General features: G+C 53.2%; 2 protein-coding genes across 5 annotated transcripts in view; both read right to left on the bottom strand.

Annotated features, from left to right (window-relative positions):
• The window catches only part of Trim11 (tripartite motif containing 11), a 31,525-nt gene extending 22,835 nt beyond the window's left edge, over positions 1–8,690 (bottom strand). For 2 of the 3 annotated variants that reach the window (XM_051167414.1, XM_051167413.1), the window contains exons 1-3: positions 8,153–8,690; positions 5,410–5,505; positions 4,508–4,738 (exon numbers count right to left, since the gene is read on the bottom strand). In XM_051167414.1, the coding sequence (XP_051023371.1) occupies positions 4,508–4,738; positions 5,410–5,505; positions 8,153–8,557 (732 nt within the window). In that variant the 5' untranslated portion in view covers positions 8,558–8,690. The remainder of the gene's footprint in view (positions 1–4,507; positions 4,739–5,409; positions 5,506–8,152) is intronic. The other variant, XM_051167415.1, reaches the window with a different exon arrangement.
• Positions 8,691–9,396: 706 nt separating this feature from the next.
• Trim17 (tripartite motif containing 17) lies at positions 9,397–17,020 on the bottom strand. Of its 2 annotated transcripts, XM_051167761.1 has the most exons (7): positions 16,844–17,020; positions 15,142–15,575; positions 14,348–14,443; positions 12,758–12,988; positions 10,733–10,755; positions 10,531–10,634; positions 9,397–10,208 (listed from the first exon to the last, which is right to left on the bottom strand). In XM_051167761.1, the coding sequence occupies exons 2-7, from the start codon at positions 15,568–15,570 to the stop codon at positions 9,658–9,660; spliced, it is 1,434 nt and encodes a 477-aa protein (XP_051023718.1). In that variant the 5' UTR covers positions 15,571–15,575; positions 16,844–17,020; the 3' UTR covers positions 9,397–9,657. The 2 variants fall into 2 exon arrangements, with proteins under 2 accessions (XP_051023718.1, XP_051023720.1); XM_051167763.1 differs by lacking the exon at positions 16,844–17,020 and having other exon boundaries at positions 15,142–15,748.
• Between the last annotated feature and the right edge of the window lie 1,642 nt (positions 17,021–18,662).

The following is an 18,662-nucleotide window of genomic DNA, read 5'->3' as shown; positions in this document are numbered from 1 at the left end:
AGACATGCAGACGAGTGACAGATGAGAACACGGAAGAAGACGGATGCCTTCCAACGAGTAGAGAGGCCTCGAGAGACACCGATCTCTAGGATTTGGCTGTGGTGACTGTCTTCCTAGCTAGGTGGTAGAAATTGGGTCCCATGAAGATGTGAAGGTGTGACCTTCAAGAGGTGTAATTGAAAAGGAACTGTGTGTGTATGTGGGGCGGGGCTTACCCTTGGAAGGAATTAACATAATACAGTTCACATGGGGTTCTTAGGAGAGTTAAGAGCACACTGGCCTCTTTCTCCCCTCTAGCCTCCTGCCTCGCCAAGCAATCTCTCTCACTCAGGTTCTTACAGTATGATGTCATCACCATAACACGACACAACCGGGGTGTCACCTACCCACGCTGCCAGCATGCTGTTTGGACTTTTGGCCTGAAGCCTTGGCGTGTCACAGCAACAAAATGAATTAACACATTAGCCCCGCTGGCACCCCCGTGCTCTGCTTGTAGCCCCTAGAATCTAAGGAAATAGAGTTCTGCGTGTAAGGCGCTCAGCCTATGGTACTGTATGTGCCGGTGGAGCTGAGCGACACAAGCAGTTAGCCCACTCCCACAGGGCTTGGCCTTCTTGCCCCAGACATGATAAACAGGGCACAGTCTCTGCCAAGGTTCCTTGCAGATAGGATCACGCTTTTAAGTTGTTAGTTCTGTCTGGGGGACAACAGATCGCAAAGACTTCAAAAGGGAGGGCTCTGAAGCCATGGGTAAATTCCCTGTAAGGCATGTGCAGGGAGGGGCCTGGAGTGCGAAGTGCCTTGTTGGCGTCACGTTCCTGGGCACTGTACTGTTTATCCTTGTTCATTCAAATGCTGATTTCTCTACCCCGGTTCAATCTGGACTTTTTTTTTTTTTTTTTTTTAAGATTTATTTATTTATTATATATACAGGCTCTTCCTGCATGTACATCTGCACGCCAGAAGAGGGCACCAGACCACATTATAGATGGTTGTGAGCCACCATGTAGTAGCTGGGAATTGAACTCAGGATCCCTGGAAGAGCAGTCAGTGCTCTTACTCTCTGAGCCATCTCTTTATCCCCCAGTCTGGACATTGTATTGTGATGTTTATTATAAGTATCTCCTGTCTCAAGTTTGTGTAAACATGTCACCATTTGTTCTCTGTGTTGCCAATAAAAAGCCAACTAGCCAATGCTGAGCAATACAGAGAATAGGGCGGGACATCCTGGGCCAGTGAGAAGAGGATAAAAGCACAGAAATGATTGGACAGAGCCACTTGGAGGGGTGTGAGTGTGACACGGGAGACGGGGTGTGTGAGTGTGACATGGGAGGCAGGACACCGGGAGAAATGAACTGGACCTAGGAGATGAGTAAAAAGCAAGTACAATGTGGAAAATCTGAGCAAAAGGAAGCTATACTAGCCTAGAGGTTCAGGATGAAGTGATTATTGCTCAGGATTGTGCTCTAGGCTAGTTAAATACATTCTATTCTCTCTGTGTGGTTATTTGGAGCTGGTTAAGGTGTGACCGCTGATTTATTAAAATAACTCAATATTAAGTATTAACAATCATTCATCAGAAACTGGTGTGGGCAAGGCAGCAGAAATCTCCTCTGTCCCTCTACCCATATGGAAACAGGTGTGTTCAGGGTAATGGTGGTCACATGGCTTAAGGCAAGAATGGCACAACAAGGCCTTCCTTGCTGAGGTGATAGGAGAGCCTCAGCCTCCGAGGTGGGGAAGGCACCTCCTCAGACATATCTGTTTAGGGAGGAAAAAATTATCCAGTCCTAGAGGGGCTACCAGCATCCACAGATGGGCTCTATGCCCCCAGCCCCCATTGCTGACTGACACCTACCCAGAACACCTGGGAGACCCGGCTGAAGGACCCTGCAAACTGGGGTGAGAGTGGAGATCCCCTTAGGCTCCCTGCTTCACCACAGCCAGTCAACAGCAGCTCATGGGGACAGAACAAAGTGTGGGCCGCTTTCCCAACCCCAAGATGTGGGCATAAACCACACAGCGTGTAGCAAAGGCTCTTCCAGCAAAGCCTGGTGGAAGCGGGGACCAGCGGAAAGAGCGGGTGGGGAGAAGGCAGCAGTGGGATGCAGGTGGGAGGAGGATGGGTGGGGGGCACAGGAAGCCAGCTAGGCAGCACGGTGGTGTGAAATGTGACTGGATGGCTGAAACCACCACATAGAGCAATGGGTCCAAATCTGGTGCTCACACAGACCTCTGCACCCTCTTTTCCAAGTCACCTCTTCTTCCTAAAACTTTCCTAGATTTTGTTGTCCTGCAGCTGGCAGGGTGACTGTGGCTAACAGTCTGTATGCCATCACGGCTGACGCGCCACAAGACAGGTTTGGTTCTTCCTCTGTACCCGTGTGCTTCCCTAGCCGCATACAAGAGTTTGGGTACCTGGCCAGTGGGCGCAGCACCAAAAAACCCCAAAGTGGCTCTCTCCCGAGCATCATATAGCAATGTGCATACATCTTCAAGGAGGGGCAGGGCTTGTGAGCTCTTCTCTCAGGCCTGAGAATCAAATGGGCTCAGCACGCGCACACGCGCGCGCGCACACACACACGACAGACAACAAGGTTAGGCAAGAGGCATGTCGTTGACCCTGATTTAATCGGTGCCGATGCTGTCACACACAGACAAACGTCACACTGTACCCCGGAAACACAAAACAGTCCCAGCGCTCTGACCACCACGCTCTACGGCTTCTCTTTGCTCCCGGATGTCAGGGACCCCGCTTTACTGACTCGGGCCCCTGTCTTCATTCCTCTCTGCTCCCCTAGTCCTCCCTCCAGGAGCTCACAGAGCTAGTTCTGTCTGTCAGGCTTGAACCACACGACAACTTAGTAAAGGCTGAAATCTCTAGGTGTCTCTTCTGTGTGAGCTACCTCCCTGAGGAAGTCCCTGATGACTGCCCAGCACTTGGGGCCCAGAGGGAACACACTGCCTCTGTCCTGCACGGACGGCATAGTCATTCAGACCCCCATATCTATATACCAGGTAAATGACAGTGGCAACAGGGTGGGATGAACCATAGCCGAGCCCCTGAGGAAGGGCACCAGTGGACCCCACAGCCTGTCTGTGACCCCTCAGCAGTCACCCTGAGCCTCCATCAATGCCCACTGGACAAATGGGGATGCTGAGGCCCTGAGCCTGCTGAAGGGCCCTAGAACTGACAGCCATGCTCTTCAGTCATCTAGACTGCCCCGAGACAGAGGGCAGGGGAACCACGTGTTCTGCTTTTGGGGAACATGAACAGAAGCCAAAGATCTAGGGAAGAGCAGGGCCGTAGCTCATGCCTTGGGGATAACTCAAAAAGAGGAGTGGTGCTATGGACTAAGGCTCCTGCTACAGTCTGAATGTTTCCCTCAAGATGCATGTCAAAATGTAATCCCTACCGTCAGGTCTTATGACAGGGACGTTCAGAAGTGACTTTTCCTGAGGGTGCTTACACTGCTCACATTGTTAAAATGGGAAATGATGGAGGCAGCACCCCACAAAGACACCTGGACATCCAGGGTGACGTGAGAGCAGGGAACGCAGCTGGCAAGCTGAAAGGGTTGCGGCGGGAGTCCTAGAATCCTACTGAGAGCAAGAATGAGTAATCGATGAGACAGAAGCATCCCTCGGGGCTAAGCAAGTCACATCCTGGCCACCTAAAGCACACAGGCTGAGCCATGCCCGCTCTGCTGTGTCCACTGAGGACAGCAACTGTGGCCAAGCTGGGAGAATGAGAGGCTGCATGCAGGACTTCTGACGAGTCCTGCCTCAGCATGCCTACCTAACTGTGGATTAAAATTAAAACTGCACCTGGACCGAACACATGACTTCTGCTCCTCATTATCCCTTAACTACATACAGCACAGCAGCTCTTTGCCAGCACGCTCAGAATACTCAGAACTTCAGGTCAGCTAGCAGTGACTGAAGGCAAGCAGAGGATGCGAGTAGCCAACACATGAACACTGCGATCTTTTATTCAAGGAACTGGAGTGTCCCCACTGGGAGCCTTGTGGGGCTGGCATATACTTCCATAGACACCGAAGAACACATTTGCCCCCATTTGGGGGTGGGGGACAGAATGCTGAGACACCTGTCTTAGCTGCTGCGGTGTTATTAGGAGAGGTAGCAAGGGCAGGCTCTCTGTAGACTTAAGTCTGTAATGGACGAGCTCTGCCAATGCTTCCTCATTCTGAATGCCTTGTAAGCTCCCTCCCTCCCTTCCTCCTGCCCCCTCCCCCTCATATGGATCATGGTGTGACATATTAGGTGGCAGCATGGCCTGCATGTGGTTGGTAAGGGAGGCAGAAGGCATGCAAGCGGCTGGGCCTTGGGTATGTATTACATGTCCCGTGGCTACCCTTCCGCGGGAAGGTGTTGTCTGGGGAGGGAGCAGTGTGACCAGCGGTGTGGCAGGTGGGAGTGGAGCTGTACACTCAATGGTCCCCTTGGAGAACCAGGACCTCCAGGACATCCCAGCCAGCCCACTCACCTGCAATAACCCCAGCGCTGGCAGTTGGCAGCGACTCTCCAGCTGTGAGATGAGGGCTGCCAGCTGCGTGCTCTGCTGGCCGAGCCTGGCTGCACCCTCGCGTAGGCGGGGCAGGACCTCCAGCTCCTCTTCGTCCAGTTTCTGCAGCAGCTGTTGCTCCTCCTCGGCCAACAGGCGGCGCAGCCTCTCAAACTCGCCCAGCACGTTCTGCCGCTGGCTCTCCACCATCTTCTACAGGGCACAAGAGGGATGGCTGAGGGCAAAACCGGATGCTAAACCAGAGACTGACCATTTGGGGATGCCCACACCCCAAACCCCACCACTCTAGGCTGGTCGGTCACTGGATACACCACCAGGAGCTGCCTGGACCCCAACAGCTGACAGGACATCCATCCCACCTGTCACCTGGGGCTGCCCAGGTACACGGCTGACCACTCTGAGCTAGTCATAATCCAAACCATCCCTTGAGCTCTCAGACCTCCAATCTACCACCCTTGGCTACCCAGACCCAAGATCCATTCCTGGGACCAGCTACACCCAGCATCTGTCACATCGGCCGCAAGCCCACCGCTAGATGTCAGCCAGACAAAGCTGCCACCCCACAGCTGGACAGACTAAAATTGACCCCTCAATCCACTACTAGAGACCTCCCCATACCTGGCCTGTTCCCAACATCCATCCAAATCCACCTGTCTCATGTCTGCTCTAACCTTGAACTCAAACATACCAGGACTCCAGGATAGGTACTCAGTGCAGGACAGAATCCAACTTAGGTATCCTATATTACACACACACACACACACACACACACACACACACACACACACATACATCCCGGCCTGACCACAAGGTGTCTCAGTGAGTCTAGTGTGACACCCAGCTACCCCAGACCCAGCACCTGCCTGCCACAAGGCACAGGTTTCCTCAGCCTGGGCTTGGAACAGCATCGCATCCTCCATTTGTTTCCGCAGGTGTTCCAGTGACTTCTCAAGTCTCCCCTGGTAGGATAGAGACCAGGCGGTGCCATGAGAATCCCGAGAGGCATTGGGCCCAGTCACAGAGGTCTGCCTTTTCCTTCCTGGCCTCCTATCCCAACCTCCTCCCCATTGGACCAAATGAAATGTGTCCAGACAACGGTAGGATACAATGCCCTACAACTAGCTGGTTATCTCCCATACTGGGCAGCAGTATCCCCTCTGATGACCAAGGTTCAGAGGCCCTCCCCTTCCCCAAATTCACTAAATAGCCAAGGTTTCTCTTTATTTTCAGTTCTCAGCCCCATGGCCCTACGCCAGCCCCGCTCACCTCTGCAGACAGCTTGCTCCCAGCTCAGTGGGAGTGTCCAGGCTCCCTCAGCAGGACACACTCATCAAACTGGCATTGAAGACCCAGCTTTTCTCCCTTCAAGCCACTGTCCCCTTTCCTCTTCCTTCCATCTATGGTCACATGGGCTCACAGCATGCCAAGAGGTTAAGGCTTGAGTGTGTCCCCCAAAAGTCCTAAATCGAATACCTGACCACCTAGGTGATAGACTTTGGGAAAGTGACTGGGACATGAGAGTGAGGCCCTCTGGATGGAATTAGAGGGCTCCTGCCACTTCTTCCCCACCCAGGGGGCCGTCTGTGAGCCAGGAAGCAGCTGTTAACAGGCACGCCTTGATCTTGGACAGCCTCCAGGGCTGTATGCCCTAGCTGTCCATACTGAAGACAGAGTAGGGGACTGTACCACGGGAGTTTCAAACTAGATATGACTTCCCATGTCGCCTTTTCTCAGAGTCCCTCATCGCCTGGATTGTACTTTCCTCCGTTGGACCTGCTCTCGATTCCACTATCTCGCAGGTCTATGTATCACAGAATGGTGAGCTTGTCTTCTATGTCTGGTTGGATCAATCCAATCCTTATCAACTCCAGGCCCGGACAGGGTCCCGGGGAGACCCTGAAGTCAGCTCAGGCAGAGGCATGGCGCCTAGCTGCCAGCCGGGCTCAGTCCTCCCCGGGGCTATGGCAGAAGCCACAGGCCTAGCCCAGATGCTGCCTAACTCCAGAAAACTCAGGCCTGTCCTGCCACCAGGTCCATCATAATGGACACCTCCAGCTTGTGTTCCAAGCTGTGTCTGGGTCTTTCTAGTGTCTTCTCTGGAAACCCTGAACCTCATACATGCTAAGAAGTGCCTTACCACTAAGTCATATCTAGCTCTCTTTTTTACTTTGTAACAGGGTCTTATACAGTCTTTAAACTCACTATGTCGCACAAGTAGGCCCTGAACTTCAGCCTCTTTGGTAGCTGGAATGTCATATATACGCCACCACACCCAGCCATTTTCTCTTTTATAAAATTTGATCCTTTTGATCATGTATGCTGGCAAGTGGGCTGTGCACTTAAGTGTGCATGTGCGTAGAGGCCACATATGTCAGATGCCCTCAGAGCCGGAGTTACAGGCAGCTGTTAGCTGCCCAACATGAGTGCTGGGAACTAGACGTTGGCAACCTGGAAGAGCAGGCACCTCTCTTTAACCGCCCGAGCCATCTCTGCAGTCATTTTCTTATTTCCAACGCTGAGGTCAGGAACACCATTTTAAACAGCCGTGAGGCAGCAGCATGTGTACACTTGGGTGAAGGCCTCGAGTTCTGCTTACATACAAACCTATCGCTGCTTAGGTCCCACTGCAGAATTCCTGCTTTGGTTGTGGTGAGAGTTGAGTGAAACCTAGGAGGCCCTGGGACAGGCCTGGGTTCTTCCCCCCAACTCCCAGTTCCTACCTACGTAAACCCTTCTCCCATCTCCAGGGGAGAAGTGGAGGCTCCCCTCCCCCAGGGCCAGAGCCAAAGAGTGAACTTGTCACCAGAGCTGTGGAGGCCCGCGTGGCCAAGGAGATCCCCATAGCAAGCTCCGGTGAGTGAAGGAATGGCTCACCGCAGACCCACCAGTCACAGGTAAAAGCCATCTGCTCATTTCCTGGTGTTGCCATAAAGCAGGCTGTGTCCCCATGCCCAACCATGCCCGTGTGCTGTGAGGGCTGTGTGGAGTTGAGGCTATTGGACACACACAGGTACGTAAGTTCTGCAGGAGGTAGACAGGCTCTCTGCCATCAGCCTCCAGTAAACTTAACAGGGAAGAAGACAAGGGTTTTTCTTCTTTTGTAACAGAGGTTTAGTGTTGTTCCTCCGGGATTTTTCAGGTCACTTCTGGAGAGACGTGGGTCCCTTTCAGCACCATCAACGGGCTTGCAGGTGGTGGCAGAAAGGTAAACCTACTGGACCAATGAATCCGTAAGGGAGCGAGCAAAAACAAAACACCACAGAGATGATCTCTGTTTATAAGCTCCAAACCTTTGTGCTAAAATCCAAAGCAATGGAGACTTGGTGCCTGATTTATTTTGGTTACCCGAGTCCATGCGCTGAGAGTGTAACATCAGCCAAACAGTTGATCTGACAGTGGTCCATCCACAAGTTCTCCCAACCCAGTTAGGCCTAGTAAGGCCCGTTTCCCCAGAATGCCCGATCATCTCCTCCCGGAATAAGACAGGCTACATCCCGACTCCCCTCACACGATCACTTTAACTGTAACTCACACTCCCTCATTCATGGCGGGGGGCGGGGCAGTGACGGGACCAAGCACAGGCCGGTAGCACCGGGTGGAACGCACCTTGAGCTCATCGGCCGCGTCCTGCAGCGGTCGCACCCTGTGAGCCCAGTGCTCCGAGCGCTCGCAGGTAGGGCACAGCAGGCAGAGGTCATCGCCGCAGAAAGTGGCCAGCGGCTCGCGGTGCGCGGCGCATACGCCCTGCGGGACGGGCGACGGCGGGTGCAGGCGCCGCGCCATTTCTGCCATTTTGGCGAGCGGGCGGTTGGGCCGCAGGTTCCTCTGCGCCGACAGCTCGCGGCACTCGGGGCACGCGTACGGCCCCTCGGGTTGGCCCCAGCAACGTCGGATGCACTCACGGCAGAAGTTGTGGCCGCAGTCGGTCATCACCGGGTCGGTGAAGTAATCGAGGCAGATGGCGCAGGTGGCCTCCTCCTGGAGGTTGGTAGACAGGTCTGGGGCGGCCATGGTGCGGCGGCGGCGCCTGGATCAGGCTCTTTGGGGCGAGCGGGGATCAGGATAACGCCGCGGCGGAGGCACGGGCCAATCCTACCCTCCTGTGTAGTGGGAACACCCGGCGAAAGGCTCGCAGACTTCCGCCGGAAGGGGAACCTTTGGCGGAAGCAGGAAGCTGGGTTTTATTTATTTATTGGAACAACCCGCTTTTGCCTTGGATTGGTCGCTGCCCGGGGGTTGGGACCGAATTGTAGCGCGTGAGGGTGCCTTTTCGCGGTGACGGGTCTCCGCCTGTGCTGTCCCCGTTCCTCGAGACCCGCGTCCTGCAAACTTTGACCGCGGGTTCGGAGAGGGATGTAGAGGTGTACTGATGCGCAGGACCACCCCGAGGACATGGAAAGGCTGAGAGCAGTGGGGAAGGGAGTTAGCGGTTTCCCAGTGCGCTTTCACTGTGTCCACAGCCCGCAGCACCCCTGTACTGTGGTCACTCAGACGCCTCCAGCGCCGCCCTCATATTTAGGGCAGACCTGAGTGATCCGGCATAGGAAGGGAGATGCGGTGTCACGTAGCGGGCCCAGAAGACTCACAATGGAAACCATTTCGGAAACGCGCTATGCCAATGCACCGCCTCACTTGAGTCCTCGGGTGCTAGTGACGTGTAGCAGGAATGGGAACGAAGGGTTCTTAGGGGAGGGAGTGTTAGGAAAGGAAACGTGGAGTGGGGGGGGGGAGCTCTCCCTAATTATCTTGAAGGCCAGAGTGGGTGAGGTGGCCAGAAAAAGGCACTAGGAAGATATTAGCAAGCTTTGGGCTGGGACAAAGCTAACAAAACAGAAGACCAACTTGCACAGTGAACAGGCATATATTTAGAAATTACTCCACTCGGGAATGTTGGCACTCTTTCCAAAGTTACCCCAATTAGCATGTTATCAGTAGTCGGTTCACATTTGAGCATTTTAATCGTGATTGTATTTTGGTCAGTTGCCCTGCCAGCACAGGTATTGGCTCTTCGCGCCCCAGAGAAAGCCTGGGTAGGAGGCCACGGTAGTGAGGCACCCTGCCTTCTGGGGGAAACCAGGGCACGTCCAGCGTCTGTGCCCTGTCCCAAGTCTCTATCCCTTCACCCACATGGTCACTGTGGAGATGACCATTTGACCCGACTTTGGGGCCCCCAAGCAAAAGAACGGCAGCAGCGGCCCAGGGAAGGCAGCCTGGGAGAAGCTGTGCAGGTGGGAGCCGTCATTCACACTGTAAAAGGACACCTCCCCGGCCTGGAAGTCCAGGAAGATGCCCATGTGGCTGGGCGGCTCAATGAGCGTGACTGGAGTGGAGTTTGATAACAGGGAAAAGTGCTTCTTCCCCTTGGACAGCTGCACTACCCAGAACCCGTTTTCTGGGGACTTGAGCACCCTGTCCTTCCGGCTCACGTTGTCCCTGCACACACCCAAGGCCCAGAGTGCGTCCCCGGTGAGGTTCATACCCACTTCCCAATAATGCCTTCCAGAGGAAAAGCTCTTCTGCCCAACAGCACAGGGGTAGGCCAAGAACCGGTCCTTGTTGTAGGTGGTACTGCGCTCTGGCGGTGGACTCAGGTACCGCCTCTGGCGGCTCTCATACAGGAGGAGATGGGGGTATGCTGAGCTGGGGTCCGGCACCACATCCTCTGCAGGGGAAAGTAGGGGTCATTCAAGGTCAAAGGTCCTGGTGGGATGTGGCTCTTTTCCATGTCCACCCAAAAGCCTCCCCTCCACCAGTCCCTAAGTGTCCACACTCCAAATCCCCATGGACATTGATGGTGAGTCACTAGGGCTAAATAGGGCCAACTTAATTCAGCAGACATCCAGACTTGGAAAAACAGTAAGAACAGTTTAAGACACTAATTCCCAGTTGGTAGCTCTGGTCCTGGGTGGCATCCGGGTAAGGCAAAGCAGTGCCCAGAGAAGTGGGGTCATGGTTGGAGAAGGAAGGCCTGGGTCTCCACTTACCTTGGAAACTTTTGAGCACCTCTATCTGTCCTGGAACTCGGCACACAGTCTTGATGGTCATGGGGAGAGCCACCTCTGGGTACTGCATACTGAGGCTCTCCTTCCTCCAGGGAACACAGACTCATGTCTTCCTCTCGGCTCTCCCTCCGTGTGGCCTTCCCTCACCCACCTCCACCACCCTCTCTATTGAGGGTAACAATACCTGGTCAGAGTGTCCTTCACGTCCTGAAATCAACAGGGAGGAAGAGTTCAGAGCTGGTCCTGCTGGTATCAGAGGGACCTCTGTTGCCCACTACTTTGGGCTCCATCCTCTGCTGGTCTTCCCCTTCCCAGATAACAGCTTCTTACACTCCCTGGAATCTTCCCTGTCAACCCCCACTTTGGCAGAGACCCAGTCCATGTCCACAGGCCTGAGGTCTGGTCAGCAGAGAGGAGGAGACAAGTCCTGGGAACCCTGCTGAGTGCTTAGCTTTTCAGGAGTGGAGACAGAAAGCAAGGGCCGATGCTAAACAGGCTCTCTGCTGCCGAGCCTCACCCCAAGCTCTGCACCCCGTACTTCCTCCCTTTGAGGCAAGTAAGCCATGAATCAGAGAAGTCCTTGCAGACACCATGCCTTTGTGTATGGATGTGCATGCATTACCATGCAGTCCATGAGTCTGGCACATAAAATGCTGACAGAATAGACTAGAAACCTCCCTAACAACTGTGGACTATGGTCAGGTGGTGCTTCCCGTCCCCCCTTAGCAACCTCAGCACGTGACCTCCACAGAGCTTCACCTACAGGAGGCTGCTCAAGGTTCTCCGTGGCACAGCTGCACCGCTCCTGTGGGTGTCACTTGTGCACACCCACCGAGCTCCTCAGGGTAGCTTTCACAGCCAAGACAGTTACTGGCAAAAGTGAACAACACAGATATATTGAACAAAGGGGTGATTCACACTCTGGCTGGATTTATCGTACTCCTCGGAACAGCATGCAGTTTAAAGCTTATGGGTTGCTTACTTCTGGATTTTTCCTTTCCATATTTTCAGGTAGAGCATAAACGAAGCCATTCAGGAAGTTGTGGGTAGAGAGAGAGAGAGTCCTGAGTTTCCTTCTTTGGACCCAGGCAGCTGCAGATCCACTTAGGGTGCATAGAACAGCGGAGCCAAGAGGTGAGGGCAGGGGGCGCAGTGGGCGTGGCTTGAGGAGGTAGGGGGCTTGGGGATGACAGTCTAAGGGTCCCTGGAGATCTTCTGGAAACCCAGAGTCTACAGACTTCTCCAGCACAACAGACACCCTGGCCGGGAATACTACAGGGCCGTGTGTTTCCCAGTCGTCCCCTGCCTTGTCTAGATGTAATACGTGCCCGGCGAAATCACGTTGGAATTTGATTGTTCACATCACAGTGTTGAGCAGGCACAGTGTGGGCCCCTCAAGGGGTGATTAGGCCACAGGTCCACCATGGTCAAGGAAATGAGAAGAGGTGGCAGGGAGGTCAGCATCCTCCCATTCACTCTGGCAGGTGCCGGACAGGCCTTTTGTCACGAGGGAAGCCTTCCTCAGAAGCAGTACCATGCCCTCAGACTTTCTGAACTCTGGGCTAAAACAAATCTCTTTTTAAAAATCTTTGTATGGGGCTGGAGAGATGGCTCAGAGGTTAAGAGCACTGGTTGCTCCTCCAGAGGTCCTGAGTTCAATTCCCAGTAACCACATGGTGGCTCACAACCATCTATAATGAGATCTGGTGATCTCTTCTGGTGTGCAGGCATACATATAGCCAGAATACTGTATACACAGTAAATCAATCTTTCTTTTAAAAAAACTGACTTTTTAAAAAGTCAGATTATCGTTACCCATGTCCCTAAAGCTGTTGATCAAAACTCATAAGAAATCAAAGTTTCAGAGATACTATTTTTGTCCCTCTCCTCTCCTCTCCCCTTTCCTCTCTTCTTCTTCTTCTTCTTTTCTCTCTCTCTCTCTCTCTCTCTCTCTCTCTCTCTCTCTCTCTCTCTGTGTGTGGTTGGGTGGTGTGAGACATTTGATGTGAGGCACTGGGATGGGACGGGTAGGCGACTCTCAAATATCAACCCCGCCCCACCCTGTGCACTCGGCTGCATTTGTTCTGCCAGCCCCTAGGCTGGGTGTACATCTTCAGGCCAGGCCCCGCCTCATGGCGCACCCCTGGGTTCGTGGCAGCACAGGGGGAACCCCAAGTCCACCGACTGTCTGCGCACCCTCCGGCCTCACCTGCAGCATCTGGAGGGGCTCCTGCTGGCTCTGCTCCTCCAGCTGCAGCAGGAGCAGGTCCAGGGACTGGCTCTGGCGGTCCAGGGAGGCCTTGCTATCCTGCAGCCTCACCAAGGTGCCCTCTTCCTCCTCCTTCAGGACCTGCAGCAGCTTCCGTTCTTCTTCCACCAGGAACAGGACCACCTTCTGGAACTCCTCCAGGATGCGCTCTCTCCGCTCTTTCACTCTCTCCTGTGGGGAGCGGGAACAGCCCACCCCCCCCCCAAAGCTGGTTATGACATGTGCCCAGAAAGATGAATTTCCTTCAGGGTTTTGGACACTCATAAAAAAGGACGGGGGGGGGGGGCTCCTAACGAGATTAGAAGTCAGATTATCGCTACCCATGTCCCTAAAGCTGTTGATCCAATCTCATAAGAAATCACCCAAATAGCAGGCTCCGGCATCCCAGCCTTCCTCGCTCCTTCCATTTCTCTCCCCACATTAGTGTCTGTCTGTCTGTCTTATGTACTTGCTTGTCTTCCTTTTCTGAGACAAGCTCTTCCCATGCAGCCCTGGCAGACCTGGAACTGGCTTATTAGTCCACAAATTAACAGATTTTGCTTTTGCCTCCTTGAATTCTGGGGTCACACCTATGCACCCCAAGTTTACCCTCCCCCAAATAGGCCATTTCCAGTGAACAGGAGGAAGCCAATCCCTGCCCATTAAGTACCACAGGATGACCGGCTGTTAACAAGTTGTTTTCCTATTGTCCCCCTGATCCCACTTTACAAGGAAGAAAATGTTGAAATGAAAGGGCCAATCTATAGACCTTCTCAGTTTTTAAAGTAGAAAATACAGGCCACTCTTATTTTGTGGAAGCATTGCCAGATTCTAGAATAAAGAAACAGGGCTATTTAAGATCTGAATTCAGTTTCTTGATGAAAATGGGGCTGGAGAGATGGTGTTAAGGGCACTGCCTGATCTTCCAAAGGACCATGGTCCGATTCCCAGGCACCTGTCCAGTGGCTCACACCCATATTTAGCTCTAGTTCCAGAGGGCCTAAGGCCCTGTTACAGCCTCGTCCAGCATTGCATGTATACTGTGTCTACGCATGTTGGCAAATACAATACACATAAAATGAAGATAATTAAAAAGAAAGGATATGAACTAGCCATGTGCAGTAGCAGTGCACATCTGTAGTCATAGCTATTTGGGAGGCTGAGCCAGGGGGATTACTTAAGCTTATGAGTTCAAGGCTAACCAGAGTAATTTATGGAGACCCCCGTCTACAGACAAAAATGTTTCAAATGTGTTGTCGTTTCGTCTTCTGACAAACTTCAGATGTTCTATCAGGCTCCACCTGAGACTCATTTTTCATCTGAGGTCCATCCTCACCATCATTAAAATCACCTTTTAAAATCCTGCTTACCTGTCTTTTGTGTATGCTTTAATTCCCAGGTTGCCACCAAACCTGCAAAGCACAGAAACCTTTTCCCCCCCAGAAGCCTCCCACCATGAAGGAGACACCGGAAGCCCTGAAAGGCACTTCCTGTCATGTATGAAAATGGATATGGGCACACAGTGTGGGATGACAACCATGGGGCACCCACCTGCCACTCAGTTAAGGTCTGTTCCTCCTTGGCTTGTAGTATCTCTGTCTTCATCATCTCCTCTCGGAAATACCTTATGTCTTCCTCCAGTTTCAGCTGGACACACAAACACAGGCCTCGGGTCAGCAGATCCCATCACCGCCCATGTCTGGACCATGGTCTCTGACCCCAGAGATGCTCTTACAGGAAGGAGCTCAGGGAACCAGACAGCCCCTTCCTTTGCCAAAACCAAACCAGACCTGCTTCAGCAGCGGGGAGTTCAGAACACAACACACACAGGCAAATGATCCCATAAAAATGGATGACAGAAGGGTCCAGCCTCCCACTCCAGTGGCCAAGCCAGGCCTAGGGTCTGAACTGGCGCCCGTGAGATGATCAGGAAGAGCCTTTCTTGGCCTGAGTTTTGGAGGTTCGACCACTGTATTGGTATACACTGTATTGGTAAATTGTCTATGCTGTTTGAACTCATTGAGAAGATGGCTTCAGAAGCAGTACTGTGCACGCCCCAATCTATTTTATACAAAGATATGTTTGTCTCACAAAGTGTCCTTGAAAGCCCCTTGTCCTGGGATTGGCGGATCCCCTAACAACCAAACAGCAAAAAAAAAAAAAAAAAAAAAAAAGTGTCCTTGGGAACAACCAGTAAAGTGAACAGCCAGTAAAGTGAAGGTCCACATTTCTCACACCTTGAACCGAGGCCAGCTTGGCAGGACTCCACTCGGCCTCCCTGAGCAGGGATCACTAGCCCCTGGTCATAATTCCCCGGTGCTGAGCAGCCAGGGCCCTGCGTTCACCTTATACTCCCTCGCAGCCTCATCTACAGGCAACACCCTGTGCATCCGGTGCTCCTGGGCCTCCCTGCAGACCACACAAATGGGACTCTGGTCATCCTGGCAGAACAGCTTAAGGGGCTCTTGGTGTGCTTGGCACAGGTCTCGCTTCTGCAGCCCAGGGTGCTGGCGGGCCATCTCAGCCACCTTCGTCAGCAGGCGGTTGGGCCTCAGGTTCCTCTGAGGGGACATCTCCCTGCACTCGGGGCACGGGAAGGAGCCCTTCTGCTTCTTCTTCCCTTTCTTGGCCTTCCCCTTCTCCCAGCTCATCTGGATGCATTCTCTGCAGAAGTTGTGGCCACAGGCCGTCATCACAGGATCAGTGAAGTAGTCGAGGCAGATGGAGCAGGTGGCCTCCTCCTGCAGCCTTCTGGCAAGTTCCACAGCATCCATGGCTCCTGGGGGAGGAACAAGGGGAAGGTTTCTACCGTGACCCCAATGGCAGGCAGGGTCACAAAACTGGTGCCTTTGCAGCGTGCATGCGTCCTCTGTTGATCCTTTGCAGATGACGACAAAAGCTGGTGCCAAATGTGGGACAAAGACACTGATCCCTGAACCCCGACTACTAAGCCTGAACTCAATCCCTAGGTTAGCTTAGCTACAAGCTCCTTCCTGTGCCTTCTGGGACTCCTCAGCTGTTTGCTGCATTTGCAACCAAGTCCCACCTCTGCTCTAGGGCCACACTCGTACCCCAAAAGGCTGCGACAGAGTCAAGGGCCAGAATGATGTCTTTAATGGACGCCTGGTAAAAACAAAGAAACTTAGAAAGGGATGGAAATCCTTTCAGATGGGTTGCAATGTAAAAAAGACACAACCCAAAACACAGAAACAGGGGCTCGCTCCATAGAGACTCACGAACACACAAACATACACACACACAGATACAGAGGCTATATATATGTAGACATGCAGACAGGTGTACATACAAGCTTGCTCACAGGTAAACATGTGTGTAGCTACACATGAACACATCCATACGGAAAACATGTGCAAGCACACACACACACACTGTACAAGTACAGGCAGATGCATTCTACAGGCACATACAACATACATGCACACAGGCACACATGTACACATGTACGCACACATACACACACACACACACACACACACACTCATACACACTTAAACACATGTACGGTGCACAGGGCACTCCTGGAGTCTATATCCTGCTACACCAGGAAATGGAGACTCTGAAATGCTCCGGGTGCTGCTCTCCAAGGCCTTTCCTTATCGAGAGCTTGGAAATAAGGTTGACTTAGTGCTCGTCTCATGTTCCCTCTTAATGCTTAAAGCCAAGGCATCTTTGGATATTCCAGAGGCGCTGCCACGTTGATTTCATCTGAAGTGTTTAAGAGCAGAGCACAGGGTTTTAGCTCTTCCAGAACCAACTTCAAGAGCCCTAAGGGGCCAGGGCCAAAAGGGTGAGGGGACCTGGCTTCCATGGTAGAGACAGACCTTGGGGCTCTTGGTCTCCTAAGGTCAAATTGTGTCAATGAGGGCTCATCTAGGAGACCCATGCAGTCAAGAGTGGTCCATGGTCGAAGCCCATGGTGTGAAGTATGACTTTTGTTGGGGACAGCATGGCTGGCTAAGACAGGAGGAGGGGCCCCGAGAGTCTCAGCCCAGACGGTACAGAGGGAGTTCTCTGGGTGGCGAGTACTCACTCACTCACAAGGAAGGAGCCTTGCACTACGCCAGGTGCCAGGGCCAGGTGCCAGGGCGGCCAGATGCGCCGCGTAGGGGGAAGGCTGGGTTTGCGCCACAGCACTGGCAGAGGCCAAGAACTCGGCCAGAAGGCCTTTGTGGCGTCAACGTACGCCTGCCAGCCGGTTGCCTAGCGGAGGCGCCTTGGGGGCGGGGCTGAGGCTGCAACTCCGCAGGGTGGAGGCGGGGCCTCGCTGGCGAGGGTTGGGGCCAGAGAGGAGGGGGCGGGGACAGAAATGGGGTTTCGCTGGTCATTTTTGTGGGACAATGGACCGGGCAAAGAGATGAGGGGCGGGGGCTGAGGTGAGTGGGAGGGGACGGAGGCGAGGCTTTCGCGGCCCAGTTGGGGACTGCAGGGAAAGTGTGGTGGGTTTTACAGGGAAGGAGGCCAGGAAAACGGAAAGGTGGCAGTTTAGAAATTGGGGACTGGAAGCAATCTCAGCAGGCGGATCTCCGAGTTAAAAGCCAGTCTGGTTCACAGAGCAAGTTCCAGGACAGCCAGGGCTACACAGAGAAACTGTGTTTAGACTTCCCACTTAAAAAAAAAAAAAAAAGGGTGGAAGGTGCTGGATGATTAAGGGCAGGACCCTGAGGATGGGCCTAGGGTTGCCAGCCCTAGCTTCTGATTTGTCAGCACCTAGACCAGGAAGGAAGAAAGCTGCTGTGTCAGTGGAAGGTAGAGAGGTTTTCTGCCAGCACTTGCAGGGTTTTGTTTGTGCGAAGGGCTGGCTTGTGTAGCACAGGGTGCACTGAAATTCCTGCCTAGGCTCTTGCCTCAGCTTCTGCAGGTGGGCATTACCAAACCAGTTCTCAGGTGGCTTTGAGCCAGTGGCCCAGCATGCTTGGAGTCCCCGTGCAAATGAGCTAAAGCTGAGGCTTGGGGTCTGGGGGTAAGGTAAAAAGAAGAGTCAGGGATCACATCCCTAGAACAGTCAGCGCCAAGATGCCATCGCAATGGCTAGACAGCCTGGCTCTCTATGGAGATGGTGGCTACAGGTGTAGATCGCTGGGCTCTCCCAGAGCAGGCTGGGCTGGAGTGTACCCTGGCCAGTCTCCTCCCTGGCAAATGTGTGCAGCAGACAGTTGGGAAGCCTACTCTTGGAGAGTAGGAGATGCCTGGAGCTTAGGTCTGCCCTGCTATTGGCGTTCCCACTCTCTTTCCATCATCACAAGGAGATTCTGGTTCCTGGGCTTACTTCTATATGGAAAAAGAAAGTTGCGAATTTTAATAGTTTCAAAAAGTAAGCAAAGATATCAGCACTAAATGAACACTCTCCTGCTCCTACAGTCTTCCTTAGCTTCCCTAACAGATTGGCAAAATTATGCGTTTTTAAAGCACCAGATTTTAATAAAGCACTCAGCCCATTGGGCTTTTCATCCTAGGAGAAAGGCCAACTTTGAATGCACAGGAAGAGCAAGCTTTCCTAACGCGTAGCTGTGTAAGCGAAGCCTTGTTAGAGCGGGGTGTGGTGGCGCCGGCGCACGCGTTCAGCCCCAGCACTTGGGAGGCAGAGGCTGGCGGGTCTCTGAATTCGAGGCCAGCCTGGTCTACAAAGGGAGTCCAAGGCAGCCGAGGCTACAGAGAAACCCTGCCTCGAAAACGCATTAAAAGGGGGCGGGGAAGGGACCAGCTGAAGCCCTAAGGGCTAGGTTCCCAAGGCCTCGAGCGAGCCCTTGGTTCCCGGCCTCCGCACGCCACCTGCATGCGACACCTCAGGTTACAAGCCCGTTTCCAGACTCCGTGGGTGGCTCTGAAAAGAGCCTTTGGGTCGATG

Source organism: Acomys russatus, chromosome 25 (assembly GCF_903995435.1).
Source record: "Acomys russatus chromosome 25, mAcoRus1.1, whole genome shotgun sequence".
In the NCBI taxonomy this organism is placed as follows: Eukaryota; Metazoa; Chordata; class Mammalia; order Rodentia; family Muridae; genus Acomys; species Acomys russatus.
The sequence above is the reverse complement of the archived record's forward strand: the minus strand, read 5'-3'. Positions and strand labels throughout refer to the sequence as shown.

Excerpts from the sequence above, each read along its gene's own strand:
- Trim17 (XM_051167761.1), bottom strand. The coding sequence starts at position 15,570 with ATGGATGCTGTGGAACTTGCCAGAAGGCTGCAGGAGGAGGCCACCTGC. Across the intron at positions 10,756-12,757 it reads AGCCCCTCCAGATGCTGCAG|GACGTGAAGGACACTCTGAC; the intron begins GTGAGGCCGGAG and ends TGTTGATTTCAG. Across the intron at positions 10,209-10,530 it reads GGTGCTCAAAAGTTTCCAAG|AGGATGTGGTGCCGGACCCC; the intron begins GTAAGTGGAGAC and ends TTTCCCCTGCAG.